This window comes from Orussus abietinus, unplaced genomic scaffold, assembly GCF_000612105.2.
Source record: "Orussus abietinus isolate OABI.00-Male unplaced genomic scaffold, Oabi_2.0 scaffold191, whole genome shotgun sequence".
NCBI lineage: Eukaryota > Metazoa > Arthropoda > Insecta > Hymenoptera > Orussidae > Orussus > Orussus abietinus.
Window position 1 is genome coordinate 16 of NW_019394341.1, and position 12,603 is coordinate 12,618.

The following is a 12,603-nucleotide window of genomic DNA, read 5'->3' on the forward strand; positions in this document are numbered from 1 at the left end:
GAAAGCTAACGTACGAAATCAGAGAGCAGCACACGGTGCGATCGCGCGACCCTGCCCGTGAGCAATCTCCCAACTCATCTCTGTTAATACATGCGGCAGTTGACGGTGATGCTTTACCTACGTTTACCGACACTGCTCGCTTTTCATGCTAAGGGAAGAACACTCGTGGCGCTCTCTTTGATTTCACCCTTCACTTACCTTAAATATCAATTCATCGTTAAACACTGAGCACGGGAGCCGTGAACAACATGGATCGCACGAGTCGGTGAATGATGAAGACAATAAGTTTTAAACTCTGCATCAGTGTACTGTAACTACATTGTTTTTACTTATCCAACTCTGGCAGATACGAGCGTTGGTTGATACTGTGGGTAGAGCTTTCGTGGTGTACCTGCTAAATCGTGATTCTCGTTAGCTTGTACGCTCCGTGACATAAAATTGACTCACTAATTTCCATTTTTTAATATTATTCGATTCTGTATTTAATTTTCTGAAAATTAAATTAATGTCAGAGGGTAAGTAGTAAATTAATTAGTATTATATGAACAGGGGAGGATGGATATTTTAAATATAGCACCATATCGTGAGTTCTCACATTGGTAAGTGATGTCGGCAAGAGGTTTCAATACATAAAGTTTGTAGTCTTTTATTGCCCGACAACGATAGTACAAGTCAAACCATATCAGGTACAGATAGATATTAGTGTTACTTTTATATATTTCACCTATAGATGATCTTATCACCATTTCCATCTACGACGATAGCATTAATAACACAGATTTGTCAGAGATTTAATTAATGTAGGCCCATTCATAATCATGTACAAGTGCTACAAATTCTAGTTTCTACATACCATTATACTAAGTCTACATTATAAAAAGCTAAACAACGTTTAGGATACAGTCAGAGCATGTTCACGTAGATTTGCAAACGCTTCAAGTTTTAATCCACTCAATTGTGAATAAAGTTGCTCCTTATATAAAGCTGCCTCGTCAGTGACATCTGAGATATTGCGCTCTGATACATCTTCAATCGCCTGAAAAGTTGAAAAACGAATAAGAGCGGTTATTTGCTATATCATAAAAAAAAACGTAGAGTAATGACTACACTAATGAACCGTAAGCTTACTTCGGATTCGGTGTAATCGGTGAAAATAACCGCAGGAGCCGAAGAGTGCAAGAAAAAATCAAATTGTGCAAAGAATTTGCTAACTGATGCCAAGTCAAAATTGGTTGACAAATTATTTTCAAAGGTAACTGGATCATATACACTATTCCAAAGAACAAGAAGACCAGGGAGTGTCTCTTCTGATCTTGTCTCGCACAGTTTTATCGCTTTTTCATGTTCAGCTGGAATAATCCATCTCCCGGTGCGATAATCCTCAGTACTCAACAAGGAATGGCAGCAAATAACAAAATACCTGAGACGTGGGCAAGACAATCGAGTTTCCGCATCGAGGAATTTCGTAGATTTTAAGATTAAATCAAACAATTCGTCCGTTTGCATTCGCCGAAGATCGAAAATGCCTACTAATGGGCCTAATTCCGTTGCTTTATATATCAAGGTCTTACAGTTTTGCCTTTCTGATAAGTCAAGATCACTGAGAACAATTATGGTTACACCGTAGCTGCGCCAAGTTTCAAACCGATCTTTCCGGTAACCATTTTCTAACTTCTTCGAGGAAGTAAGAATTATTCTTCTAGCCCCACGAATTACCAACCAATCGATGAATTCCATTGTGAAAACACTATGACCTTCCATGATAAGGTAACTACTAGTTTTGTCACAATGAAAACGAGGAATTACTACAGCTCGATCGGCATAAGGCTTTTTCGGTCGCACTTTGAGCAGGATCTAGAAAAAGGAAACCAATCAAAAATATTCAGAATAGTATATTGAAATTAAGAGGACGTAAAAGTGGCATCTGAGGGGTATCGTTCATGAAACTTTTCTCTGAATTGGGTGTACCGAATCGTTCCAAACTTAACAACGTGAATATCGAGCCTACAAGGAAAGTCCCGACATCCATGAAATTTCATTTTTTATGCAAAATTAAAAAAATGTCTAATAATAACATTTCTTTAAACCGAAATTCCATGGTTGTCAGGACCTTCCTTATAGCCTCCATATTCACATTATAAAGTTTGAACCGATTCAGTACACTCAGTTCGGAGAAAAGTATTATAAACGAGATCTCTTTGACGTCACTTTCATATCACCTTAACGACACAATTGAAGATCATTTACCTTCTTATTTTCCATAGACTGGGCACTATTAAACGCTTCCTTTGCAAATTCGTGGGGATAAACAATTCGTCGTAACGGCTTTACGACTCCTGATCTAATGCCTCTGCTCAAATAAATGTTTAATGATTCCTTTATGTTAACCGAGACATCGATGAGCTCCTTTGGAATAACTGAGAATACACTTGTCTGTCCAAAGAAGGCAGCCATACCTACAGACTGGAATCTTATTTCTTCCTTATCAATAATAATGACAATACGACTCCCTTCTGATTTGCAAGTCAATGCGTATGGAAGAGAGTTCCTGTTCTCATCATCGCAAATGATAATGTCAGCTCCTTCACCATCAGTTACAGAATTTACCTGATCCGCAAAATCGTCGGACATACAAAGATGATCATCCCGAATGGATGGATAATTATTACGGATAAATTCACCCTCTTCTTCGCTATCACAGGTAATAAACACTTCGTGATTTCCACGTATAAGGAGATTAATCAGAGCCTCCGAAAGCGCTTTGTTACCGACGTTGACGAGGACTCGTTCTTTTGAACAAATGCCTAATTTTATGTTTAGGATGTAGTACGCCGTTATGTAAGCAAATGGGACTGTGGCAGCATCTTCCAAAGACCATTCTTTCGGAATTTGCCAACAGTACTTAGGGTCTGGAAGTATCAAGTTCTGGGCACATTGAGACTTGATACCCATGATACGGTTTCCTTTGGAATCTACTCCAGAGTATTCCAATCCAAAGAGGCTCTTCTGGCGATCTGTGTCCATTGATTCTGGAGGAACCTCTCCCGTAGCTAAGGAAACGTCATAACTTGTGATTGTACAATATTCCACAGTAATTAGACCTCTAGATTCATATTCGTTGTGGTAGGGTCCTTCGGTCCAAACAAGTGTATGCATATCTTTAGGAAGTACTTGATGTAACATCCAACTGGACGCTATTCGGTCTTGACGTGTCAGTGGTAAACTTCTGTACGTACCCCACGATTTTTTAGGTTTTAAAACGTTAAATATTAAATCTAACTGTAATTGCTCCTTATAGATAGGGTCTTCAAGCGAAATGCTAAGAGGTCCTGGGTCTCTTATATCGAAGAATCTAAGTTTCTTTTGTAACGTGTGTTGTCTAAGTTTGTTAATCAGGATACCGATATCATTGTTTTCCTTGGAAACCACGATTATACGATCGACATTCGCTTCTTTCACCGATTCTACAATTCGATTAACCGTATCATTTCTAAGACTAGTTGCTTCTACTACTTTGTACCTTACAACTGTTTCTCGTTTTCGAAACAGTAGCATTGTATATTCGGATGGAAGGCATTTTTTTAGCACCAGGAGTAAACCCATTGATTTCGCAATCCTCATGGCATCGTTTTCTTGCTTTAGCGATACGAGCGTGAGTAAGAAATTACCAGCTCGAATATTACTTGGATTCTCCTTCTTACTGTACTTGTATACATTACCAATGATTAAAAGAGAAGCATCTTCTAATATAGGCGAGGTGATCATCGGTGTTACATTTTTTGGTAATTCAGCAGGTATCGGCTGTAAAACATCGCAATTAAGTATCCCGATATTAAAATTGATATTTTGTACTTCGCCAAGGATATTGTAGAGCTCGTGTGACAACGGCGTTTCACTGTTTTTATCCTTTTCGAACAATTCCACTATATTCGTTTTAATTGATAATATATTTTCTGCAACCAGATGAATTGCGTGACGAAACGCATTTGTCTTCGTTGTGACAAATAAGTCGTTATTAGGAAGGAATCGATATTCCTCACTGATTATCTTTTTATATGATTCAGAAATCGTATTTAGTGGAGTAAGACGCAATCCGTGGATCTGCACTCCACCACATGAGATAATGTTGCATCGTTTATTGACAAAAACTGGAATTTCTGTTAACAGAAACACGAATTTAGATTAAATGCATGCTGTAATTATGCCTCTCGATATTTCTTCTCATTAATTCACGCGTCGAATATTTATTGTATTAAAATAACAAAGACTTTTGGTGTATTTCAGTAGAGTACGTACCTTCTGATTGGGTCACAGCCTTTTTATGGATATTTAAATCAATTACAATTTTTTTAATAAACGACGGTAATTGGATACATCTCGCATCATTGACCAGTACATATAATTGTATCATGCCTTCTAAAAATGTTGTCCAGTTATTGCGCCACAATATTAGTCCATAAGAAGATCTTTTAGAGTATCCTCGAAGATTTCGGAACTCCTTTTTGTAGTGAAATCCTCGAATTTCCAATTCTCTATAGATATCTTCCTCGGAGAAATCAATATGTTCAAGTCTGCCGATATGATCACTGATATTGTACTCGGCAACTGATAATGTTGTATTCTGAATGAATCCTCTGATTATTACATTTTTCTCACGGGATACTTCGAACATTTTACTACCTATAAAAAATGTTAGTGGACCATCAAATCATTTTCATGGATAATTATATTGTAACTATGCACTCAGAATGTGTGAAAAATAATCGATTTACTACATTATAACATGCTCTACCCATAGTTGCTCATGTAGTGTTTATTATATGTTTGAAACATTTTCGGCAACGTATCAAAATAATTAAAACTTATTGTACTCCACGTTATACAGTCGTGTCTTTAGGTATCGTTACTATGCATGTCTTTTTAATATGAAAGTCAATCTTTACCTTTTTACTGGTACTATTTTTATTTCTTTATTGCTGTTATGGATTTGCGCGAACAGAATCAGGTGATAAATAACGAAATACACTTCAATAAACTTGATCCTAGAAAATATATGTAAGAAACAAACACATAGGTTGTCTAATATTGTTAAAATCGAGGAAATGCTTATTTGCATTACAGAGCTAAAGAAATTTGTTATTTGCAGCAAAAAAAATTGCAAGCTCAACCCCTATACATTACGATAACAAAGTTATTGGTTAATTATAAACCAAATAAATGGTCGATGAAAATATATTTAAGACTTTTACTTAATAAATTTGATATTGAACGAGTGCTAGGTGAATTGTGTTTCTTCAACAATTCCTATGGAGTAATATTAATATGTTCACGATTGTTCATCGATTATCTTTGATAATGTTTTACCTTTTTGAATCATTACTGTTAGCTTCAATTTGCCATTTCTTGGCATGGTGACATTAGATTCGTGGACGTGTAGATCTTCGAAAATGACTACCTCTCCGGGAATTTGTTGCTGTTGTTTATTCATAAGTTCCCAAACTAAGTTCAAATGTGCAGAAACGGGTAAAATTATATTGCCGTCGATGTCACGATTTCGGAGGAAAGAGAAATTCTCATCGTCAAGGTTTATATCGAAAACCTTTTCGCCTTTTGTAGAGTCTTTCGGTTCGGTGTGAACTTCGACATACCTTTTGATAAACAAAATTTCATCTAATAAGTTATCTAAAGAAATTTGATTCAATGCTTCGTCTAATTTGTATAGTTATCCCAATGAATAACCTTATCAAAGTTGCAATTTTAGGTTCACAGATATTCAATTCTATGTTTTATGGAAAAACATTTTAAACCTAGGTAGTGAGGGTGGTTATGAAACATATATAACACTAAAATGTTTATGAATCACGTCAAATATTTGTCGAAAAAAATAAATTAAATTCTATGAAGACATGAAATAAGATCATTGAATCATGCACATGGAAAGAACTATGTGGTATATAAGTTAAATTATGCGTAATAACATTTTTTCCCACAGGTCTGAAATATTTCATCAGAGATATTTTTATCATAAAAGCGGAAATGTTTCCGTGGCAATCTTTCTTTTTTTTTTTAATGGCAAACCAGGACAAATGGAAATCGCACGTCTATGTTATCTCTTTTAGACAAGGTTATATACTGATTCAATGTAAGAATGTAGAAAAATTATTTCTTAGAATATATTAAATTAATTACATTTCTCTTGCTGTAACGTGCCGAAAAACATGAAAACAAGGAGACGGCGATTGCTTTAATACCGGTTGTTCTTTCGTCCGTTAATTAATTTTTCTTCGTTTGTTGAAACTTTTATGCAAACTTACCAATCTTTTAAATAATCCCATTTCACAAGGGAAGATAACGATTGAGTACCACAACTCACAGGATACTCAACCGTAGGGTACAATTTTGCGAAATCGGGTTGCAACCCGGCATTATACATTTTGCCTAAAGCGTGTAGAAGGACCTCGATATTGTCTTTGTGACCTCTTTGAGTCAATGGCACGTTGACACAATTACTTGGCAATGACATCCTAAGGATTGGTTGAAGTAGACCATGCGGTGCAATTTCAATTGTAATTGCATTAGCAGGTATCTGTTTTATAACTTCAGCAAACAGTACTGGATTAAGAAGATTATTGGTGTGGTATTCCGCAGAAGAAAATTGAGCTTTCGCGGTATTCCGTTCGGAAGATTGAACGGACGTGCTGATCCACTTGGAACTTCTTTGACGTGGTTTTGGTATCACCTTTTTCAGGTATTTCAGTAGAGTAGCACCTGCAGGTGCGATGTATCTGCTGTGGTAAGCGATATTACTGCAAGCTACTTCCTTCGCAAATATTCCCTTATCCTGACATTACAATCAAAGATAATTAAAAATGTGGACATACCAAATTTCGTACTTATACCTCACTTTTAGGATTAAATAATGTGTTTTATTTGTAGTCCTTAAGGCGACATCAAAGTATTTCCAATTGAGTCAATTGACTATGGAACTTCTCTTGAAACTGCGTATATCGAATCGTTTGATATTTTTCCATTTAATTATGGAGGCTCTGAGAAAGTTTCATTTTTTATATAAATTTAAACAAAGTTGCATATGCAAATTAAATTTTATGGTTGTCAGGGCTTTCCTCAGGGCCTCCATATTCATGTAATATGGCTTCAAATTTATGCATATATAGTTTCAAAACTATTCGGTACTCTCAGTTTAGAGAAAAATTTCATAAAGGAGACCTTTTAGAAGCCATCTTCATGTGGCCACAAATAGCTAAAAGCGTCTTTTATTTGTTGTCATTAAATATCTAAAAGACGTCATTTAATATTAAAAGTGAGGTATGAGTACGAATCTAAGTCTTTGACTAGATTATTTATAATAACGTACCTTTAGCCCTGCAACAAATTTTTGTACAGATTCAGCTGGGCCACTGATCGTGCTGCTGTTCACTCCATTGTGACATGCCACATCAATGTCAGGTGGACACAGGGGTTTGACATCTTCGAAGCTCAGACCGACTGCTGCCATTGAACCGTGAATCAATGGTGATTCTTTAGATGCCAGACCTCGAGACAATGCCGATAGTATCATTTGTTCGGCAGTAAAACAACCATCGGCATACGCGCAGCCAAGCTCACCGACAGAATGTCCGATGATGAAGTCCGGGTTTATGTCAAGTGATCGTAACAGGTCCACTAAACCAACCTTTGAACGAGATATTGTTCGCGTACAATATTCTCTTTATTAAAGAACTATTACATATTTATTTGCGTGCTTTTTTAATGGATTTTAAGCCTGGAGGATTGAAAGACATTTATCTCGACATCTAAAGAGTTTCAACATTGTTTATCGACAACTAAAAAGTTTCAACATTAGTTTCTGCATTGTAAGCATAAATATTGCCAAATTAATAGACTTCATGCTCTATCTATTTATTTTAATGAAAATTAAAAACATTATCAAATCGATATTATCGCATAAAAGTGTATTGTTTTCATTTGAAATCATTCACTATAATTATCGACTGTAACTCTTGGCCATGTTTTGATGGTCGATTTTCTGATATTCAAGAAAATTTAATTGTATTTCAATGAGATGCTCCATTATACTGTCATAATCTTAAAAGATTACTTTAATTTAAAACATCAAGACAAAAAAATTGAAAAAAGATATAAGTGTAAAGAATTTAAAGTAAACCTAGTCGGTCTTTCTGTTAGTACCAGACTATGATATAATTAACGCTTTATGCTTTTTACTGTGGTAATTATTATTCAAATAAATCATGTCTTAATCGAAGCGTCTGAGATTTTCATCTTGCAATGAGTAAACCTACACCTACCATTATTACAGATAGTAAAGTAATTACCTGTACAGTAGCAATTGCGACGAACGAATTCACGATATCGTCGAACATGTTTGGATCTTTATCAGTCAGAATCTTAACAATGTCGATGCCATGCGGTTTCAAAGCGGCATCACATTTCTTTACGGCCTCAACAAAAATGGGCAGCCTCATGAGAGATTCTCCTGAGAAGATACGTTTCTCTTATATAATAAATCTACTTAATTTGTTATCCTGGGAATTAGTATTTGAACATTTCGTTCGGACGTACCCATGGCAACCCACTGAGAACCCATTCCAGAAAAAATGAACCAAACTTCGCGTGGCGATTCTGGATAATATTCAACAATTCGTTTCGGTGTCTCTGGAATTCCACGTGGGGGCAGAATCGTAAATCCTCGGTACATGTGACTGATTAGACTTGTATGATGTATGTCATACAGAAGCTGAAGCATTTCTACATCTACTGGCTTCTTTTCCAACTATTAAAATCATTTATTGTGAATTTATCGTCTTCCTGTACGTGGTTAGCAAGTTATTTGTAAAGCTCACGTATTTGAAAAATTTAAATATTTATTCATGCTAAGTACTGTCAGTTAAAAAATTCAAAGCACTCAATTGTGAACTACAACTTGGGTTTATTCATGGATGAGAAACCTACCTCCTGTAGAGTTTCTGTTACTATTGTTTCCGTACGACCAGAAATCACGCAAATTCGTGGCAAATCATCTTCGGGTTGGCCTCCTCTCTTCTTGCGTTTACCGTGGGATTTTAGTATTAAGTGCACAAAATTACCCGAATATGATGTGGTATTTACGACGGCATACTGTCCATCCCAAGGTGTGAGATCGGTAACTACTTGCAGCCGTCCAGTTTTGAAGGCTTCAATAGTCTCAGGAGGTTTTTCGAAATGTAGATTTGGGGGTACTTTACCATTTTCCATTGCAACGACCACCTGTTACGCATACAATCGTATTCTCAGAGATGTAACGCTTTCTTTCAATGTATCATTTCAAAAGTACATACTTATAAATCGAGATTTTAGTATGCTGCTTTGGAAATAGTTATCTTTTTTATGCCTAATGTAAATTTGTATGGATATTGTTGACAAAATTAGTACGTAGCTTGCTCATACTGTCCTAGAGAATATGGCAGAACACGGGTACTTATTAAATAGTTTCTTGAAATATTTTCAGAATTTACCTTAAGAACGGAGAGCAAAGTGTTGGAAGCTAACGTATAGCCAACGTTCGATTTGACAGAACCGATGAGAAGAGGGGCTGTTCTACCACGGTTATAGACCAGATCAATAGCTTTTGCCTCATCGGCATCTGCTTCTTTGATCGCAATACCATCAGCTTCGACATATGTCACATCCAATGGAGAAAGCCCAGAGTCCTTTAAGGTCTTTTCCATGAGTTTTACCCGTTCCTCGAAGGTTGGAAATTGAACGGAGTTCTTCATCACGCAATCGACGTGAGGACCTGATATTCTCACTATTTCGGCATAAATTCTCTTTGCTACATTAGCTCTTTGTAAGAATATTGCAACGATGCCATCGCTGCGATTATACCCCGATGCGTTTGCATCGAACGATCTCGTTAAACCGTCGTCAGAAAGGAGTCCTGTGAGAATAAAAATGATAATTCCAGAACATAATTGTATATGTGCTGTGTTATTGTTAAACGAAGACGTACCTAACTTGTAAAAGTGGAGGGAATAATACGGATGCAAGGCGAGTGATGACCCACCGACAATTGCAGCATCGCATACTCCACTCTGAATAATTTGCACGGCTTCTTCGAGTGCATTTCCACTTGAACAACAAGCGCTGTCGAAATTGATACTAGGACCTTTTAATCCTAAATAAAAGGATATTCTGTTCGACAACATCGCCCGACTGGCACCTATCAAACCGAATCCGTTTTTCTGAAAATGACGACCGTTTCATTAAATATAAAGATTGAGCTATCTTTTGAAAAAGGCGAGATTGGTAGAGATTCCTCGGTTTGCAAAGTGCTGAAAAAAGCCATTGAAGAAAATTTTCTACAAGTGTATGGAATATATATGTATATGGCTGGAACCGTCATTCACCCGCGCGTGTCATTATGTTTCGTAGCCAACAAATTCGCAAGTTATGAACGAAAACATAATTAATTATTTATCAATCGCTTAAACGATTGAAATTATACGAAGCACGTTTACAGGAAACGTGTGTCATAAGAGTAATCCACTTTTGAATTGGTGTTTAATGTTATGGCCTTACAAGTCGTGAAGGTTACTTGCATTATGTAAGTAGAATGACGGCTAGAATACATGATGTAAGTAGAATTTTTATTCAAGTTTACAGTACACGCGAAAGGAAGTTCAATGGTAATCAATTCTAATGCGGTACTCGTGCGAAAACATTTTACTGCGATTTTCACGATGAAACGTTCTGCTTATGTTACTATTTCTTACAAGGAAGGTACCTGAGGTGTCCCCCTCCGATTTTGTTCATTTTTAAATATGTTATAGAGGACTAAAATCTAAGGGACTCGTGTTTTTTTTTATCGGCGGATAAACACTTTTAGGGGGTGAAATCAGGCTTCAAAGTTGGCCGTGCAAGGGGGTGAGTTGGCTGTTTCATATAGAAGCACTCGTCCGATTTTCATGAAACAACCGTCAAAATGTAGGGAATGAAGAAGTATGAATCATGCATTTGGAATTTTTCGAGAAAATACATTTTTAAGGGGTGAGCCACCCCTTTGAATATTTCTTTTTCTCCTTACGCGAGCAGTAATTGCTCTATCGATATGAAACTTGGTTAATTTATAGACCAGAACAATACAAAAAAAGTTTCATTTGGATGGAACAATTACTGCTCGCGTAAGGGGTAAAAGAAGTATTCAAAGGGGTGGCTTACCCCTTAAAAATGAATTTTTTCGAAAAATTCCAAATGCATGGTTCATAATTCTTCATTCCCTACATATTGACGGTTGTTTCATGAAAATCGGACGAGTGCTTCTATATGAAACAGCCAACTCACCCCCTTGCACGGCCAACTTTGAAGCCTGATTTCACCCCCTAAAAGGGTTTATCCGCCGATAAAAAAAAACACGAGTCCCTTAGATTTTAGTCCTCTATAACATATTTAAAAATGAACAAAATCGGAGGGGGACACCTCAGGTACCTTCCTTGTTAGTGAACATGGTTCGATTACATCGATCCATTCGTTTACTATTATTGGGTTGTCAGAAAAGCCATGTCGCATTTTTCCTACGCCATCTGTTACGAAAATACGTCATTACTTTTCCGACCATCCGATAGTAGCATTTTTAACGATTAGTCAGTAGAAATTTAGAATAAAGAAATGCACAACGATTGAAATAAATCTATAAAAAAAAACATCAATAAGGAGGATTGAAAACTTAAAAAGGGAGGGTTCATGGCGTTTGCAAATCAATTCACTTGTACGGAATAGAAATTTGCGCACTCGACGAAAATGAATAGTTTCGATGATGCATCATATTCATTTACCGCACTTCTCTTATAAAAAGAAGATTTTTCAGATTCCGAATAGCTGGATCCGGTAAACACTCCTGTCGAGCTTTCTCGCAATTCTCGTGGATTAATTCCGGCATCGATTACAGCTTCATAAGTAATTTCCAGCATTACTCTCGCCGAAGGATCCATGACTTGGATTTGTTTCTCGTGTACGCCGAAAAAAACCCGATCGAATTTGGTAAGGCTATTGATTTGGCCAATGCGTTTCGGTATCCATGGATGATCTAATAAATCAAGCTAAGTTGTAGTATCCAGAAAATAATTGATTAAAACGGTGGTAGGCAGATTTGGACTTATTAAATTCTTAAAAGCGCACGCATAACACCCCTATAAATTTAGATCATTTACATGTTTATCAAAAGTACACATACTTTATATTGAAAGAAAATATATATTTCACATGTCTTGTCAATTTTACTATACATAATTGAAAAGTATTCATCTTAATTCCGATTATAAAATGTTTCATATAAACCATTGTTAAACAATAATTACCTAGATCCCATCGAGTAGTTGTTTTGACGCAGTCAACTTTCGTTAGAAGATTTTCTTGAAATTTTGTGAAGTTATCACAATCTGGAAATCTGCCCGCGATTCCGGAAATGACGACACCATTACCAGAATTTCTGGCATTATTATCTCTAGTAATTTCTGGATTAAGCATTTTCTTCTAATTCTTCCTTCCCTATTATACCTCTAAAAGCTGACTGACAACTGAAATGGAATG

The 12,603-nt window shown here is 36.3% G+C and overlaps 1 protein-coding gene across 1 annotated transcript; it reads right to left on the reverse strand.

The window, feature by feature from the left end:
* Window positions 1-620: 620 nt before the first annotated feature.
* LOC105703289 (fatty acid synthase) lies at window positions 621-12,603 on the reverse strand. Its single transcript, XM_012431579.2, has 14 exons — window positions 12,372-12,603; window positions 11,850-12,100; window positions 10,028-10,259; window positions 9,534-9,955; window positions 8,992-9,285; window positions 8,602-8,812; window positions 8,355-8,515; window positions 7,376-7,693; window positions 6,315-6,841; window positions 5,365-5,648; window positions 4,297-4,680; window positions 2,248-4,157; window positions 1,129-1,854; window positions 621-1,036 (listed from the first exon to the last, which is right to left on the reverse strand). Exons 1-14 carry the CDS (start codon window positions 12,538-12,540, stop codon window positions 893-895), a joined length of 6,033 nt encoding a protein of 2,010 aa, XP_012287002.1. The 5' UTR covers window positions 12,541-12,603; the 3' UTR covers window positions 621-892.

Excerpts from the sequence above, each read along its gene's own strand:
- LOC105703289 (XM_012431579.2), bottom strand. The coding sequence starts at position 12,540 with ATGCTTAATCCAGAAATTACTAGAGATAATAATGCCAGAAATTCTGGT. Across the intron at positions 8,516-8,601 it reads TTCTCAGTGGGTTGCCATGG|GAGAATCTCTCATGAGGCTG; the intron begins GTACGTCCGAAC and ends GTATCTTCTCAG. Across the intron at positions 7,694-8,354 it reads TCGCAATTGCTACTGTACAG|GTTGGTTTAGTGGACCTGTT; the intron begins GTAATTACTTTA and ends TCTCGTTCAAAG.